This window comes from Chenopodium quinoa, unplaced genomic scaffold, assembly GCF_001683475.1.
Source record: "Chenopodium quinoa cultivar QQ74 unplaced genomic scaffold, ASM168347v1, whole genome shotgun sequence".
Classification (NCBI taxonomy): domain Eukaryota; kingdom Viridiplantae; phylum Streptophyta; class Magnoliopsida; order Caryophyllales; family Amaranthaceae; genus Chenopodium; species Chenopodium quinoa.
The window spans coordinates 276,000-295,696 of NW_018743510.1; the positions used below are offsets into that span (position 1 = coordinate 276,000).

Below are 19,697 nucleotides of genomic sequence, written 5' to 3' on the forward strand. Positions count from 1 at the left end.
CTTGATCATTCTGCCGGATGACTCAATGGTGGTCATTGGGCGCTTGAGCGGCTCGTCTGTGTATACAATCACCGGGTAAGCCAAAAAGTAGGGCTTCAACCACTTGACTGCGACGAACAGGGCTAACCCAAATTTTTCGATCATAGGGTACCGGAGTTCAGTATTCTTAAGTACATGGCTGATGAAATACACCAGGAGTTGATTACCATCTCTCTCAGCGAGGAGAACAGCACTAAGGGTATGATTAGAGACGGCTAGATACATATAGAGGACCTCCCGGGGCAGGGGGCTCACTAGCCTTGGCAAAGAGTGCAAGTGCTGCTTTAGCTTCTGGAATGCCATTTCCGCCTCTTCACCCCACTCGAATCTGGACCTTTTCCGGATGGCCTAGAAGAAATAGAGGCACTTGTCACCTGACCGGCTGAGAAATCTTCCCAACGCCGCCAGGCAACCGGTCAATTTCTGGACTTCTTTTACAGTGCGGGGAGAACGCATGTCAATGACCGCCTGTACTTTTTCCGGATTAGCCTCTATGCCCCTTTGGTCGATCAAAAATCCGAGGAACTTCCCAGACTCAACACCAAATACACACTTCTTTGGGTTAAGCATGACCCGGTGCCGCCTGAGTGTGGTGAATGTTTCTCGGAGGTCCAGTAGGTGATCCGTCTGTAGCTTGGATTTGACTATCATGTCATCAATGTACGCCTCTACATTCCTGCCAATCTTATTAATGAAAACGGTGTTTATCATGCGCTGGAATGTAGCCGGTGCATTCTTTAACCCAAACGGCATCACCTTGTAACAAAATAACCCCTGATCAGTGACGAAGGCCATCTTTTCTTGATCTTTCTTCCATAGGGGTATTTGATGGAAACCTGAATAGGCATCCATGAAACTCATCAGAGCATGACCGGCTGTGGAGTCGACCAGACTGTCAATCTTTGGAAGCGGGTAACTGTCTTTTGGACATGCTCTGTTCAGATATGTGTAATCTACACACATCCGCCAGGTACCATTCGGCTTTTTCACAAGGACAACGTTTGCTACCCAATCCGGGTAGTAGCATTGCCGGATGAACCCAGCATCTAACAATTTTTTGACCTCATCCGCTGCCGCCTGAGATCTCTCTTCACCGTGATCCCTCTTTTTCTGCCTGACCGGCTTCTTTTTAGGGTCCACGGCGAGCTTGTGGACAGCTAGATCCGGGCTGACGCCTGGCATCTCTTCCACTTCAAAGGCAAAGATGTCTTTGAATTCCTTCAGAAGTTGGAGCAGGTCTGCTCCCAACCGTTCATAGGCAACCGTCCCAACCTTGACAGTTCTATCGGGACGGCTGTCGTCTAAGACGACATCAAGGCAGTCACCAGCCGGTTGAGGTCGTTGGTCATCTGACCTTTCCCCGGCTAGTGATTGCTATTTTTCTTGCTTGACGGGTTCCGTTTGGTCCGCCTTTCTTTTCTTACCTGTTGCCCTTGGAGCCGGGACTGTTGTATCGTAGTTATCAAGGTCTATGGGCTTGCCGTCTCCGGCTGCCCCCATAGTAGGTTTGACGTCAGAGAGATAGCACTCCCTAGCCGTCCTTTGGTCCCCTTTTAGGGAACCGACTGTACCATCGTCCTTTTCAAATTTGACGAGCATGAGTGAGGGAACGATGACAGCCTTGGACTCATTGAGGGTCGGATGGCCAAAAATCATGTTGTAGGCGGCGAGCTCTTCTACAACCAGGAATTTTATCACCATGTGGCGTCCTTCCCCCTTTTCACCCAGCCGGATGGGAAGATCTATGCTTCCTACCGGATGCACAACGCCTCCCCCAAAACCAACAAGCGGGTGAGGCGCCTGGTGCATGTTACTGGATTTGTACTTGAACTTGGTCAAGCATTGATAGCTGATTAGGTCAGATGAGCTCCCGGTATCTATTAGGATCCGGCCAACCCTCTGATTGGAAACTTTACATTCGATGACTATGGGGTCATCGTGAGGCCGCCTAACCTTGCCTCGGTCCTTTTCAGAAATAAGGACCTCAGGAAAGGTGTCTTTCGACGCCTGGCTCTCATCAACTGAGTTGACCAGCTTCCTGATGTTATCTTTGGTGCCCCTAATAGTGGGACCCCCTCCAGTAAAGCCACCTGCTATGGTGAAGATTGTCTCTTCATCCGTCTCAGAGTTGGCAAGCACAGCTTTTGTCGTCTGCCCCTTCTTGGCCAAGGTGTTACTCTTGGATTTGGGTAGATAGGACTTCAGGGCCCCCTCATCAGCCAGACGGTCTAATAGCCGCCTCAGGCTATAGCAACCATTAGTGTCATGGCCAACATCCTTATGGTACTGGCAGTATTTGCTTTTGTCCCGACTGCTTATGGGACTTTTCATCACAGCCGGTTTGTTGAGAGACATCCGGTTCTTGATCTCCATGAGGATGGAGGAGCAGTCCTTTGTGAACTCGTACTTGGGAACGTACGGTTCTGATTTCCATCTGAGCTTCTGAGCCGGCTGACCAGATCGGTCTGCCGCCCAGACCTCTTTTCTCTTCTTTTCTTCTTTTTTAGCCGGCTGTTGTTGTTGCCGGCTGTCTCTTCTGTCGGATTTTTTGGAATCCGACGGCTGCTTTACAGCACAAAGCTCCGTCGCATGTATATAGGCTTCAGCTTCCATTAATGCCTCTTGGAGGGTGGCTACCCTTTTCCGGACGAGGTCGAACTTGAAGGTTGACCCATCTTTCAGACCCTTAAAGAAGTCTGTGTAAGCTACTTCGTCAGATAGTCCTTGAATCTGAATTCTCATCAGATTGAACCGCCTGACATAGGACCGGAGCCCTTCTCTGTCACCCTGTTGTATTGCCCCTAGATCGAGGCTAGTCTTTTTGGCAGGGATGTTCATTGAGAAATTTGACGTAAATAAGTACGCCAAAGTCTTGAAGCTGTTGATGCAGCCGGCTGGTAAATTACCAAACCACCGTTGGGCAATGCCCTTCAGGGTAGCCGGGAAGCATCGGCACCAGAAGGTATCATCCAACCCCTGTAGGTACATGAGGTTGGAATAGGCCATTAGATGATCTTCTGGGTTGGAGGTACCATCATAGGCCCCTACTAACACGTTTTTAACCTTAGTCGGCTGTGCCGCCTGGGTTATCTCAGGGGAGAACGCCGTGGGCTGTTCTCCCAAGTTCAGCAGGCGCTGCTGCCAGTCCATGAGCTGGAACGGCTGCTGCAAATTCCTGCCAAACGGACCCGTTTGGGTAAAAGGGGATCCACCCAACCCATTTGGCGAACCAAATAGACCAGGTTCGATCACTTGGGGTCTTGATCGGGCGGATGGTTCGCCCGTCTGACTCCCTAGGCTTGTTCCCGTACGCCTGTTAGAGGTGTCACGAAAACTGTCTGGGAAGGTCGACGTTGAAGCCGACGCAGACGCCAGACTTCTCTTTTCTTGGAGAAACGTCCAGGCATCAGAGAATATCTTTTATGAACCATCCGGCTGCAAGTGCCAGATGGGTTTTCTGGGTTCCGCTTGCGGGAAGCGGAGCCGGTTTTGATCGAACCTGAGGCCCTCCCCCTCCTTCGGCTTTGGATGAGGGGTAGGGATCCGGTCTTTAATCGCCTTCTTGCCAGAAGAAAGCTTCTTGGTCGGATGACTCTTCTTGGGAGTAGCTGACCTAATAAGGTTCTGGATCTCGCCTTTGAAACTATTCATGAAGGTCATGAGTTCGTTCCTAGTGACGGGAGCAGAGCCTTCTGCCGCCTGAGCAGCTCTAACCGGGTTGCTGGCTGGGTTGCCTGGAGCAGCTTGAAGTACTCTCCCCACAGACGGCGCCAAATGTTTCGGGGTTTTTTGATGTGTCCTGCGGGAGAGTTACAATTCCAAGAATGCCCTTCGCCGCCTGTACCTGCAAAACCACGAAGACTCCGGTTGGTTGGAGCTCCGCCTCCGACGATCAAGTCAGTTACGTACATGAGGAAGATAGTGCGTAAAATAGTGAAATTGCTTCTCGCGTAATGGGAGAATTCCGCAATTAATATTGCTCGGTTTTGGTGTAAGTCTTAATGAATGTATTGAATATCCTAAATTGAATGAATCCCCCATTAATGAGGATTCTCCCACTATTTATAGTGGGGAGACTTGGTTCCCCATTTAGGGTTTCTAGGACACGTGTCAGCAGGGGATTGGAGCCTTGCTGACCAATGGCTGGGTGCCACATGTCGCTCTGCCATAGGGCCACGTGGCTGGGGTATTTTTACCCCAAACACACCCATTGTTGCACGGAGCGTTCATTAGGGTGGATGGAGTGTGAATTCCCAGGGGCTAAGACCATATGTAGAACACATATGGGTTTTGAAAAGTAAAAAAAACTCAATCAGGAAGTAAAATTATCGAGACGGTACTAGAATCAGTTAAAACAAGAAGATAGACTCCTGGCGCAATGTCGCGAGAACTTGGCGCGAGAAAATAGAGGTTGTCGCGCAGCGACAACTCTATCGCGCCGCGATAAAGTTGTCGTTTGGCGACAAACTCTGCCGTCCTGCGACAGTTCCAAAGCTTCGCGACAGTTTTCTATGTTCGAAGTTTTTTTTCCGATTTTTCGTAGTATCTTTTTTATTCTAATTGTGAATATATTTCCAGCTTTTCCTACTTGTAAAATTCCTATGTTTTTGACGCATCACGGATGGTCTTTCCAATGTAAACCTTTTCATGCTTATGCCATAATGTTAATCAAACTTACGCACATGAATATCTAAAATCTTTCAAGTCTCATCCACTCATTCTAAATTAATTGCCAAAATAAATTTTAGGAATCAAAATTAGAAATCCTCCCAAGCAGAGTCGCCAAAAAACTGTAGGGAATTTTTCAAATTCAAATTTGAGCCCCACTGTGATCATGCATTTAAGCATGGTGGCGTCCAAAGGGAAGGAAGTTAGAGATAAAAGAGTCACCAACAAGTATTAGGAACTTGTAAACCGTTCAAGGGTGTGAAGGTTACACCCAATTCACGATCACAGAGATCGCTAACTCCATAGTGGTCCGGAACCATGACTGGATATTCAAGGATGATAATACGAATCCAACTTAAAAGAGATTGAACCTACCCTAAATCGACCTCTACTTAATTCTTATGATATTCATGTGCGCTTTGCGATCAACATACATACATCAAGTTAGCCCTAAACTTGTTAAATCTACGTTGGTTGATTATTAATGCACAATCAAATCTATTATTGGTGATCACTTGAATTAAAATCATATTAAGCCTAAATCAAATTATTAATTATCTTATTAGGCGTGATTTCAAGTACAAATTCCCTTTAAACCTGCAAGAAGGGGTGCGATCAAGCAAAAAATCATGAATAATCAAGCAATGTATTAATTGACACAACAATCATCATCATAATCAAAATCCTCAAAACATGATTAATAGCAAGATCCTAGGCATGATACTAAACGGATTAATAACAAACCTTAGCTTGTCACTAATAATAATAATTAAAGCTTTAACCTAAACATGATACTATCAACATGATATTAGAAATATTAATTAACACCCTAAACATGATACTAGGAATTAAAATCAACATCCTAACATGATACTAGAAAATAATAATCTAAGCATGATTTTTATGTCAAAAGAATAATTAAGTAATCGAATTACTTAATTTGATGCCTTGTACCTCTTTCTATCAAAACAATACACACGTTAATAAACTTCAAGAACGATCAAATCAAATAAAGTAAATAAATCAAATAAGAATTGAAATATAGATTAGGGACCAAACCCTCAGAATTATCAATCTTTCATGTCGAGGTCGAAGGCAACTTCGAGATTGGCTAGGAGTATTCAAAGCTCGTGAAGGAGGTATGATGTTTGATTAGGGAAAAGTATCAAGGATGTATTAGGAAGTGTTTAGGCTAAGGCTATAAAAGAATCAAGAGAGAGAGAGAGAAAGTATTAGAGAGGGGATTAGATAATGATCGTTGGTGATCAAGCTTGTTGATGATCTAAAATGGGGTGAAAAGACCTCTATTTATAAGGATAAAAGAGGGTCAAAGGATCAGAAAAGAGTCAGAATCCAACTCGTAGTAAAACAGGTTCCATAGCGGCGTGATAGACAACAGTTTTTTGCGGTTTTTGTTTTTATCATAACTTTTGATCCAGAAATCGGAATAAGATAAATAATATATCTTTGGAAAGCTCTTGAAGTCTACTTTCCAAACCAACTAGAATAATATTGATATCTTTTGTAGAATAAAAAATGTGATCAAAATAGTGGAACTGTGTCAGTTTTGGATAGAGTTTGGTATTTTAGTCATATCTTTTTCGTTATAGCTCGGAATTGGGATTATGATATATTATTGGAAAGATAATTTCAAGGGCTATCCAACTATCCAAGATTTGGATAAAAATTATGAGACACGAAATTCAGTTTTAACCGGGATTAGGATTATCAAAAGGGAAGTTTTATTCAATTCCAAACTTTTTAATCTTTATCTTTTCGAAAACAAGAAAAATTACAACCTTTTAGAGGATTCTAGAAGCTTTATAATAATACTTAATGGATTTAGGATCGAAAACAACCTTCTAGAGGATTCTAGAAACTTGTAATAAATCCTAATTGGTTTAGGAATGAGGTTCAGGTTAATAAACCCTCCACATGATTTTTGGGTCGTAGGTAGAATGGACTTAGGTCCGATTTGGACTTGGTTTAGTATTTTGGCCATAACTTATTCATTTTAAGTCGGATTTGGACTTATAACATATCGTTGGAAAGCTCTTTTCAAGCCCCATCCAACTAAGCAATAATTGGATTAGGATTATGGACCAAAATAATCTAGTTTGAACGTTTTTAAGGTTCGGACACGAAATGAATGATTTTTAAATACACGAAATGAATTATTTTGGATTTAAAGACAAATAAATGATTTTTTTTGGCTAAGAACATTTTAGGATTGGAAAGGTTAGAAATGGTTAAGGCTAAAGGGAACTTCACAAGACTCTTCAACTCTTCACCTAACTCGATAATCAAATAAGTGAAAGTTACTCATCACTAGGGTTGGTTTTTAGGGAGACACAATCAGATGTCTACAACTACTATTTCCGTAGAGGGAGATTTGGGGGTGTTACAGCACCCGTTTCATAATGTTAGTCCCATATGGAATCAATCACATAAAATAGGAAAAGAAGAATATTTGGAATATATCATTAAAGTACAGAGTAATTCATAATTAGTTTACCTTATTTAAGTTTTTTGATTTTTTTTTTTGGGAAAGCATAAGTCATAATGCATAATTCAATGTAGAGATTTTCTTACTTAGATCCATGCCATCAATCCACAACCAATTAATTTCAAAAAAATTAAGTTAAAAATGGAACATATTGAATATGGGCAGATCTTTTTGAAACGCTTAAAATATTATATGAGACTAACATTATGAAATGGGGGGAGTATTATTTTGGTGATGTTAAAAGCTCATTTTGTGATAGTGTTTCTAATTTTTCCTATATATATCCGTGCATGGCACATGCCAATATTCTTATATTTTCCCCCCACTTGCGCCCATATTATATTTTACTCCCTCCGTCCTAGAATAATTGACACGTTGAACTTTTTTCCACTATTTATAACTTAATTTTGACTTTAGTTTTTTATAAACGTAATAAATACAAATGTGATCATGAAATAAGCTGTTAAATAGATATTAATATAAGATTTCATAATATCCTTTATACATACATATATATATATATATATATATATATATATATATATATATATATACATATATACATATATATATATATACATATATACATATATATATACATATATATATATATATATACATATACATATATATATACATATATATATATATACATATACATATATATATATATACATTTTATTGATATTTAATTATAGTATAAAATTAAGCTAAACTATTGTATTGAGATATTTTATACACACCCGGGAGTACCATGCACCCAACTAACCCAAAGTTAGTTTTTGCTCTTTATTTGATGATTAAATGAAAAACATCATCAAAATGATAACAAGATGCTCATGGGTGCATCGTGCACCCGGATGTATATAACAATCTCTCATGTTGTATCAGCATGTGTGCAAAGTTTGACTGTGTCAATTATTATGGGACAGGAAAAGTAATTTTTTTTTTCAGATTTCATCTCCCACAATCATTGTCAGATTTCAGATTTCAATTATTATGTGTCAATTATTATGGGACAGGAAAAGTAATTAAAGCTACCCCATTTCAACGATATATTAATGCATACTATTATTTCTCCTAAAACTGTGTCTAGAGATATTTAACACTTACTCTGCATTATACTCCGTAATACAAAAGGGGTACAAGCCAAAAAATTGGGAAAGTTTTTTTTTAAAAAAAAAAAAAGGATAATGCAAGAGCTACATATAAGCATTAAATACACTATTGAAAATTGTAAAATTAAGAATTTATGGCAAAAACACATGTAAATCAGTGTAATTAGTTTATAATTTTATAATTTCTTAACTTTATACGATTTTCTAGTGTATAATTAATTTGTAAATCAGTTTAATTAGTTTATAATTTTATAATTTCTTAACCTTATAAATCTGTGTATTTAATGATTATATGCCGTCCTAAATCCTATGTATAACATTTTTCTTAAAAAAAAAAAAAAAATTAAAAAAATGGGGCACCACACGAAGGTTGCTTAGCTCTGGCTTCAACCAAAAAGTTATACAAAGAGTCAAAAAGAAAGAAAGAATTAAAAAAAGTTTTCCAAATACGTAGATTCTTCTGTATCTCCTTTGCTTCTACTTTTACCCACTACTTTCCTCTCCCGCCTTTAATGCTTTTACCACCCCCATTCATTAAAAATATCAAAATACCCGTCAACTCCTCGGAAATTTTTTTAATTTACAACAAATATTTTCCAGGGCGAATTCCGTCATTTCACACGAGCAATAACAAATGCAGCCGCAATCAAACAACAACCGACGTCTGCCACGTCAGCACCTACTAAATGGGCTCACACTGCAACTGCTAAAGTTACGGGTACTTTTAGTCACAGCCTGGTTGATTATTTGGGCCTGTCAGTTAAGGGGTTGTCACAGGATGGTGAAGTTAGAGTGAATAAGTGAGATATAAATGGTGTGGAGATGACCTGGGAAATATCGCTGTCAGTAATGAGAGAATTAAGAAAAAAATATAGGAAAAGAAAAGGGATTTTTTTGGACCCACATAACTCTAGTCCCGCGTAAATTGCCTGAGCCTACTCAGTACTCACCAGTCACCCCACCTTTCTACCATCCACGCGCTTTTTTTTCTTAATTATGCATGTATATATTTATCCTCTGATTTCCTTATTCTAGAAAATAAATTACACTTTTAATTTATCTTGGAATAAGAGTTTACTAGATGAAACTCATGAAAGCACGGTTTAATAATACATAAATCTCAAAACATTACTTCCTCCGTTTCTTTTTATCTGGGTTGTGGTGGTCAGAATTTTAAAATAAAACTTTTTATCTAAAATATACTTCCTCCGTTCTATTAATATTGCAACAATGGACTTTTTGCACTATTCATCACTCTTGTTTGACCATATAATACGATATATACGTTATGCAAAATATAGTCACGTGGGATCTTGTTGGATTCGTCTCATAAAATACTTTTTATAATTTTCAAATATTTTAAGAAATTTTGTCAGCAACTACCATTTTTTTGACCAAGAACCCTAATTATGAGATTCAATTGAGAAATTAAATCAACTACTATGTAGAATTAAAGACAATTTACCTATAATTGTGTTCAGCTACCGAATTTTCTTATTTTCTATCGCAATTGATTGAAATTTTATAAATTAGGCTCCATCAACCGGATATTCTTGCAGGATAATTAAATGTGGTAATGCTACTCAAAGTTTTTGTGCTTTTATGGTAGTTTTTAAAAAATAAAAACAAAAATTAAAAGGAAGTTATTTTCAAAAGTGGTCATTTAAATGTTAGTTGTTGACAAAATTTCTCATATTTTACTTTGACTAGCTTTGGTGATTTATAGGTTAGGGAAAATATGGTCATGTGGGATCTTGTTGTACTCGTTTCAATTTATACTTTCATAGTATCAGATTTTTATAATTTTTACACATTGGTAATTGAAGATATTAACGATTGAAATAGTGCATTAGCTAGCCTAAAAAGAGAAATGTTGCAGGTATTAATAAACCTTGGAAGTATTTTTCTTAGTTAGAATCTAAGTTTTTTTTTTAAAATATCATTTGATTCATTTAACTATTTAATAGTTTCAAATATAAAAAAACCACATAATAAGGTGTTTTTTTTTTTTTTTTTTTGAAACTGAATAATTCAATTAAACTGTTACGGGCTATTAGAAAAGTATTATTTTTTTAATGTACTTTATAATGCCACCGTTATGTGGCAATTGAATTTATTAGATAAATTGTAGATATTTTATCACATTCGTCACATATTAGGATAAAAATCTTTAATGTGAAAATATTGGTTTTTTTTTTTTTGGCTTTTAAATAATTTAATCCTAAATCACTATTCGTTGTGGTTTACATTTGAAATTTAATTCTTAAAACATTTGTTAATTTTGCTTATGAGGCGATTGAAATTTTTAATTCTAGAATAAAATACAAATCTCATTTTATATGTTTTTTTATTGGTTGAAATAAGTTTCTTGCTCATGTGGCGCGCCGAATGCTCCTAAAAAATGTCTCCTTTATTTATATATACTAGTTTTGTGCCCGTGCGATGCTTGGGTTGTTTATTGAATTTTAAAATAAAACTTTTTATCTAAAATATACTTCCTCCGTTCTATTAATATTGCAACAATGGACTTTTTGCACTATTCATCACTCTTGTTTGACCATATAATACGATATATACGTTATGCAAAATATAGTCACGTGGGATCTTAGTTGGATTCGTCTCATAAAATACTTTTTATAATTTTTACTCTTACACAACTATAGATATTTAGCATATAAAATGTGTTTTGGGATGCGTAATTTTATCCTTGTTGCAATATTAATAGAACGAAGGAAGTATATGTTATTTGAATTTTCTACTCGTGGATTAATAATCACTTGACAATCATACTTGTCCGTTTATGGGTAATTTATGGATTAATATTCACTTGATAATCTAATTAAATTAGAAGTAATAATGTACAACAAAAAAGAACGGTTGTCTAAAGCTATGATCTTTATTTTCTCTAAACGTTTAATTAAGGAAAGGCTTGTTGCATGTTAAGACTTAAGAGAACGGTTATATATAATAACAGGTCTCTTTGATTTTTATTTTTTCCTTTCGTACCTCTCTGGATCCGTCATTTGTATAGAATTATTGGTATTTTATTGAAAATAAAATTCAAGACAAAAAATTTTATTGAAAATAAACTCTAAAATAATTTTTCTATCCTACTAAATAATCCAAATTTTATTGAAAATAAAACACTAAAATAATTTTTTATCCTACTGAAGCTACCCAACTTTTTTATCCTATTCTACAAAAAATATATTTAAATAAATCCTACGCGTCATATTAATAATTAATTGTTGCTTAATATGTGGCTGGACACTTGGCGAAAAATTGGAATGTCAAATGTCGTTGTCTCGTGACCTAGGTAAAAGTTTAGTTTTATATAATAGTTATATAATATGATATTAGATTAGATTTTACTTACAATTTCACAATCATTAATGTGTGATGTATCTATTAAACTTTATTTATTTTATTCTCCAATAGTAGGGTATGTTTTATTCACTCTCCAATAGTTAGGGTATGTTTTATTCACCTAAATTACAGGTTTAAACTTATATTATTTGAGTTTGTTAAATTTTATGTTAGTTGTAATTTGAACTTATATTACTCTTATGGCCTGAAATAAATCCTCAAGTTTGATTTTTGCACTTAAATTACATAATCAGATACACCACACGCCACATTAACCTTCGTTTGTGTTTGTATAAAGATAAAGGTCATGATCACTTCGCCTTATTTTTGTTGAATTGAAATAATTACATTGAATTGAAATTATTTTTGTTGAAATTAAATTATTCTATTGACACTACAAGAAAATAGCCTATTTCTGACGGACTGGTTTCGACGGGCATGTTATACCGTTGGAAAAATTGAAATTTTCGACAGATTTCTATTCCGTCAGATATCCGACAAATTCAGTAATTCCGTTGGAAATTTTCGACGGAATATAAATCCGTCGAAATTTATGTACTTTCCGACGTTTTATTCCATCGAAAATTTCCGTCAGAATATTATTAAAAAAAAAAAAAACGTTTTAAAGAAAACCCTAAAACATAGCTCCCCCTTCTCTTTTCCGCCTCTTCTCTTTCTCTTTCCCCTTCTCCTTCTCTCTGTCTTTCTTCTTCTCTTTCATCATCTCGTTCTCTATCCTCTTCGTTCTCCTTCTCTCTCCTCTTCTTCTTCTCGTTCTCTTCTTCTTCTTCTTCTTCTTCTTCTTCTTCTTCTTCTTCTTCTTCTTCTTCTTCTTCTTCTTCTTCTTCTTCTTCTTCTTCTTCTTCTTCTTCTCTCTCGCTTGTTTTCTTCCTTCCTCTTCTTTCCCTCCTCTTTCTAACTACCACCCCACCACCACTGCCAACACTAACCACCGCCGCAACAACAACACCAACATCGACATCAACAACAATACCAACACAGACATCAACATTTACGGCGCAAAACAAAGGTCTTTTTTCTCCCTTGCTCTCTCTTCTCATGTTGAAAATGAAGGTTTTTAGGTCAGATTAACTCTAGATTTGGAGTTTTCATGGTCGAATTTGGCTTTGAAAACCCAATTTTGAGGTTTTGTGTGGTCAAATTAAGGTATGTATCTCTTTTTTTTTTTAAAAAAAATAATTTTATTTTGTTTGTTGTTTTTTCAAATTTTTTTTGAAAATTTATGGTGGTGGTGGGTGGTGGCTGTTGGAGTTCGGGTTTTGGGGGTTGGGTTGGCGAGGTAGTGGTGGGCAGTGGTTGATAGATCTGGGTTGTGGTGGTCAGATTTTTTGATGTTTTGTTGTTGTTTTTTTTTTTTTTTTTTGTTGTGGTGTCGTGGTGGTAGGGAACCGGTGGTCGGTTTAGTTTGGGGTTGGTGGGGTTTAAAATTGTTAGGGTTTAGGGTGGGTTAGTGGTGGTTTTGGGTGGGTGGGGTTTATTTCGGGGTAGAAGGTGGGTTAGTTAATTGGGGTTTAAATCAGGGCTAAGGGTGGAGGTGGTGGTTTGGCAGTGGAGGTTGGTGTGGGCTATTTTTTTTACAGTATTTTTTGACGGAATTTCCGTCAGAAATTTTCGGCGAAATACTTTATGTCGAACTTTTTCGGGCCGGAAAATCTCTTCCGACACTTGAATTCCGTCGGAATTTCCATTTGAAAGGTCGTTTTTCTGATAAATACTTTTACAACTACGGTTTCCGACGGAAAACTGGGTGTTTTTGACGGAATAGTTCCGTCAGAAATCGCCTATTTTTTTTGTAGTGTGACTTAAAATTATTTTTACTAATCAAACTTATTTTTAATGATTTTCTATTATATATTTTCTTTCAAAGTTAATAGAGTAATTTATAATGAAGTGAACTTATTTTTATAGAGCTAAAATTATTTTTACAAAATATTTTTTTTAATAAAGTGACGAGAACAGGGCCTAAATATATTCATTTGGTACTTGTTACAATCATCTCAAGAATCTCAAAACACATTTCAAATGTCAACTTTTTGTAATTTATACTTCGAGTACATATAGGGTCGGGTCAGGTTGGGTCATTCCGGGTTAGGACTTTTAGGCAAGTATAGATGAAGTTGATACCTTGTGTCAAGTTGAGAATCATTACACTTACATATTACGGAGTAAAAAAAATTAAAGATTTAAAAGAATTAGAATGGTTAGCTTTGAGTTTGGTCAATTAATTTGGGATGAAATTGGTCCAGTGACCAGTCATTAGGGTATATGGTATTTTAGTTCAGGTCTTTCGGATCTAGTTTGAGTATCAGGATCTCTTTGGGTCAATTCATGTCGGTTCACTTCGAGCACCAGGTCAAAAACTAACGGGTCAATTCACTTCCGATTGAGTTATATTTTTGTTTACGAGTCGAGTTCATATTGTTGTTTCGCGCCCTAACTAAGTCATAGATCGAATATTTCGGATAGGGTACTACTCGGGTTAGTTTTTCCAGGTCTAGGTACAACTTAGAAGTATAAAAATTCACAAGAATTTTTTATTTTTTTTAAGTAGTATGCAAAATGGATAAAACCAATTTGGCCCCTTTATTAAACAGCTAGGTGACAGACCCACAGCGCGTGAACAAAAACCATAACAACCGCGAATACAAAACCAGAAAAAAGCAGAACACATTTCCATTTTCTCATTTCTCATTTTTCATTTTAATTTCCAGTATCCATCAATAATTTCCCTTCCCCCTTTCTCTTTCTCCTCTCCTTTCTCTCCATCTCCCCCCATAATTTCCTCAATCTCCTCCTCCATCACTCCCTCATGCCTCCCCCTCCTCCTCCACAACAACAACTCCACTCTTTCTCTCTCCTCTAACCACCATACTTTCTCTCTCTTCAACCTCCATTATCCGCCATGAAAGAAGCTTCCCCGGAATCCGACGACCTCCTCCTCCTCTCAACCCACCTTCTCACCTCTCTCCTCTCAACCCACCTCCCTCTCATCCACCACTTCAAACCCAAATGGTCTCTCATCAAATCCAAACTCCTCTCTCTCCAATCCCACCTCGCCGACTTCTCCGACTCCCACTCCCACTCTCTCTCCTCCAACTCCCTCTCCCTCGCCGTCCTCTCCTCCCTCTCCTCCGCCTTAAACGACGCCGTTTCCCTCGCCGGAAAATGCTCCGACCCCTCCTCCCTCCCCGCCGGAAAACTCCGTACTCAGAGCGACATCGACTCTTTGTCCTCCACACTCGATGGGATTAACAAAGACTGTGAGATCTTGCTTCGAAGTGGGGTTCTCTCCCAAGACGGCGTCGTTTCGAGCTCTCAACAACAACCTCAAGGAAGGGAGGCTGTTAGAGCAGAGGTCAGAAACTTGTTGACTCGTCTTCAGATCGGAAGTTCTGAGTCAAAGAACTCAGCAATGGATTCGTTGTTAGCGTTGTTAAATGAAGATGATAAGAATGTGTTGATTGGGGTTGCTCAAGGGATTGTTCCTGTTCTTGTGCGATCACTCGATACGACGTCGTTTGAGATGAGAGAAAAAATTGTGGCGGCGATTGCTAGGGTTTCGACGATTGAGAGTAGTAAACATGTTTTAATTGCCGAAGGTTTATCGTTGTTGAATCAATTGATTAGGGTAATTGAGTCTGGAAGTGGGTTTGCTAAAGAGAAAGCTTGTGTTGCTCTTCAGGCGTTGAGTTTTAGTAAGGAGAATGCGAGGGCGATTGGTTGTAGAGGTGGGATTTCGTCGTTGTTGGAGATTTGTCACTGCGGAACGCCGAGTTCTCAAGCAATGGCGGCCGGGGTGTTGAGGAAATTAGCTCAATTTGAGGAGATTAAGGAGAATTTTGTTGAGGAGAATTCGATTCCGGTGTTGATCGCATTATCGGCTGCTGGGACGAGCTTAGCTAGGGACAATTCGATCGGGTGTTTGTCAAATTTGGTGTGTAATGATGAGACATTGAAGGTGTTGGTTGCAAGAGAAGGTGGGGTTGAGAGTTTGAAGAATTACTGGGATTCGACTCCGATTGGGAGGGGATTAGAGCCTGCTGTTGAGTTGTTAAGGAACTTAGCATCGTATCATCCAATTGGGGAGGTGTTGATTTTTCAGGGGTTTCCATTGAGATTGTTGCCATTGTTGAATTGTGGGGTTTTGGCAGTGAGGATTGCAGCTGCAGGAGCTGTTTTTGAGCTCGGGTTTTGCTCGAAAGCGAGACGGGAGATGGGTGAAAATGGGTGTGTTTCTGCTCTAGTTAGGATGTTGGATGGGAAAGCGATTGAGGAGAAAGAAGCGGCTGCGAAAGCTCTTTCGAGTTTGTTGATGTGTACTGTTAACAGGAAGATATTCAGGAAGGAAGAGAGAGGGATAATAGGAACAGTTCAGCTATTGGATCCATTGACTAAGGTTTTAGATAAGAAATGGCCAATTGCTGTATTGACCACTTTGATTCACTCTAAGAAGTGCAGGAAACAAATGGTGGCTGCCGGAGCTTGTGTTTACTTGCAGAAGCTCGTTGAGCTCGAAATCGTGGGAGCCAAGAAGCTGCTTGATTGTCTTGGCCGGGGAAAACTGTGGGGCGTTTTCGCCAGACCTTGATGATCGGAGCAATTCAGAGAGAATGAGTTCTTTTTCTTCTTTGTATGTATAATTTTTCTTCTTTTGAGCTTGTTTTTCTTGTTAGTTTTCTGCCTTACCACTTGATTTTTACTTACTAATTCCTTGTTCATAGTTTGTGTTTAGAATTGGTGACAAGAGAGGGCAATTGTGAGTAGTAGCATTAGTATTAGTATTAGGTGTTCTAATTGTTTGAATGACCATCTTTGCTTGTAGCATATTATCTTGGTTAGTAACACATACCCGGATTGAAATTGTATCTTTTCGACTTCTTAATAAAGGCGATAATCTTGTTGTTTCTTCAGTTTTTGATCCGAAAAATGTACTCTTATTACACAAGTTTTTGTTCAATTGTTAATATACAGTATGTTATTTTCCTGATTAGATGAAGGGTATTGCTCCTGTCTGTTGTAACTTGCAGTCTTGTGGTCTATTCATCTGGATATGTTAGGTATTGAGAAACTTATACTCCATGATACATGTGAGATTGTATATAGAAAGTATTGTTCAATCTGTAAAGCTCTCAAATGCAGTAACTTGTTTATTAATGCTGATAGATGTATCAGTCAAAACCTCTCTTTGGTTGGTAGGAACTTTGTTTAGTAAATCTTTTCCGATTCTGAGGTTACGCAATACACAACCTGTGCTCCCAACCCGCACTCTTGTGCACACTCGGACTGGGAGCTTTGTTCATTTGCATCATATATCTCTGGCTCCCTCGCCTATGGATCATCAACCCTTACAATAATGATTCAGGTCTTTTCGGACCGCCTTGGCAACTTTGATTAGTCAAGCAAAACAAAATTTATAGAAATAGCACCATTATTGGTATAGCTCCAATTGTACAGAATTTATTCCTGTAGCTAATTAGGTTGTTGGAACAATAATTAATAATGTGTCGGTATGATATTGAATAGAATGGAGTATAATTTAGATATTCTTGTAATGTAAGGTTTAGCAGTAGCAATGGTGGACCAAAATCATGTGCAAATGTCTTAAGTAGTATAGATTACATGTGCAACAGTATATTTTCCATGCAATTTCCAACACATTAATCTTACTTTTTCTGGGTTGTTTGTACTCTACTAATACTATATAATTATGACTTAAGCATATTAATATTGACAGTGGAAAGACAGGATTAGTAAAGTGTGCAGAAAGCTAAGGATTATGGTACTGTAATAATTGACTAAATCTTACCTGTTAAAACTACCCCTGCCTACCCTGTTGAAGAATATGCATATGAAAACGAGGAAAACGAATCATATTTTGTGGGGTCAGTAATCCAGGTTCTCACCTTGTTGTAATTATGCTTTGATTATAAAGGTGACAAAAAGGAAGCTACTAACTAATGTCGTCAACATTATTGTAATGTTTATAGGAGTAGTAATTTTCATGATGTTGATTTGCATGATTGTTGTGGTATGGTATGTGAGGAGGAAGTCGCCTTTTAGTTATGAATTTTGACATTTTCTTTTTCTAAGGTGTTTTTGGCCATAGAATGTATTTAGTGATTTTAATATCTTTATCCCTTTCCTAATCTTACTCATACAGTCATACTTAATACGAAGTATTTTGATAAGACGTCTCTTTTTCTAAGAAGTGTATTATAGCAGGATAAGTATAAAACAAGTTTAGTCATCTCAAATCACATACTCACTTGTGTAGGTGACTTTTATGTGCTCATAATAGATAACAGTCTATTATGGAGTATATTTAAGAGTTGTAGTCATAGATAGCCATTGGGCTAAGTTATCCACAACAAACCTAAATCAGTCTGGTCATTGGATCAACCGATGTTATCTTGGTGAAAGCTCGGTACAACCCAACTCAAAAGGTGGGTTGTGGCCAGGTTGAAATACGGCCCACGTGCTCGCTCAAATACACTATAAAATAACTTGCCCAAATCTTCTTCCAAACCCAGTCAACCCCAACACCTAGCCCAAATTGGGTCAACTTATCCGTGCACAAAGCAGCCCAACCTAGATACTAACCCGAACCAATCTAGCTCGTGTTAGTGTCAAACCCGGCTTGGATTGGCTCGGTGGCTAGTATAAATTTTTGCAACTAATAAAGGATTATCTAATATTAATTAAAACAAATACATACTTCGTGTATCATAAAACAAACCCTTGCATATGTCTTCTTATCATAAAAATCTATTCTAAACGTTAATTTATCTATCTGAATCTCAGAAACTGGATAAGATTTGTATGAAGTTATTGACACATAATCTTCCTTCAATGCTATTCCTTCTCGAAGGAGGGAAATGTGATTAATATATAGCTTCTTACACACATTATCAATACTATAATAGTCCAAAAACCACCCAAGATGGACACATTCTCAGTCTTACAGATGCTCTCCATTACGTCCATGGCTCAGTCAACGTTCTATAACGCCGTTGACCTATCATTTACAATTACAATACTCCATAAACAACGCTAGTCTCACATGAGTGCTTCTAGAATGCAACAATCTATATGAAAAGCAACCTAAGCGACATTAATATATACTTATCAAGTCACTATATGAAGCTTAATTAGCCCCATTGAATAAGATCAGATTTGTTCTGACTTCGGATTTAGGTCAGGAAATTATTTATATTCATGGTCAGACTGACTTGGCTGTAGGAGAATGAATGGAATATTTGATATGTAGGAAGCTTAAATACCATAGGAATGCCTCTAATCAACAACTGTCCACGCGAATACACTATTGTTATTTATTCAGACTTGCTCCTGTCTTATTACACACCGCGTTTATTTTATTGATTTGCTATGCAAAACACAATTTTCATAGTTTTTGACCTGTACTATACACTGCATACCTTGCTTTCCCCAAAGACAGTTCAATTCTGTTTATCACAGAAGTTAACTAGATTAGCAGCTTATATCCAACTAATTGTAATGCCTTAGCTTGCCACGACTTATCCTGATATCATGTATGCTGTGTATTGTATAGTATACTGTATAGGTAGCGTCTCAGTTTATGGAGTATAGGTAGCGTCTCAGTTTACTAACGAGAGTATGCCACAAGTTTTTTGAAATGCAGGGTATTTGTAGATTAACTTTTCCCCCCCTAAGTTAGGGACCTTAGAGGTTCCCATGATGGCGCCTAGACCAAGTCTACACCAGCCTAACATTCAAAGAATAAAGAACGCACGCACACACAAGTAAGAGAAGCACACAAACACAAGCACAAGTAGGAACACTTTATTTCTCGCGGCTCACAAATACAGCAGGGAGTTTCTCTCTCTAGAGCTCCCAAAATTCTTGTACTATGGATTATGTATTGTCTGTATAGCCTTGTGCCCTTGTCTAGAACTCTAGATAATAGCAAGGCACGAAGTCTGTTCCCTCACTAAGTCATG

General features: G+C 37.9%; 1 protein-coding gene and 1 long non-coding RNA gene across 3 annotated transcripts in view; both read left to right on the forward strand.

Annotated features, from left to right (window-relative positions):
• Positions 1–9,462, forward strand: part of LOC110739650 — a 30,184-nt gene extending 20,722 nt beyond the window's left edge. For both annotated transcript variants that reach the window (XR_002514858.1, XR_002514859.1), the window contains exon 6: positions 8,932–9,462. This is a non-coding gene — a long non-coding RNA (uncharacterized LOC110739650). The remainder of the gene's footprint in view (positions 1–8,931) is intronic.
• A 5,028-nt stretch (positions 9,463–14,490) lies between these two features.
• Positions 14,491–16,628, forward strand: LOC110739651. Its single transcript, XM_021920098.1, has one exon. It carries the CDS (start codon positions 14,621–14,623, stop codon positions 16,304–16,306), a length of 1,686 nt encoding a protein of 561 aa, XP_021775790.1. The 5' UTR covers positions 14,491–14,620; the 3' UTR covers positions 16,307–16,628.
• The last annotated feature ends 3,069 nt before the right edge of the window (positions 16,629–19,697 follow it).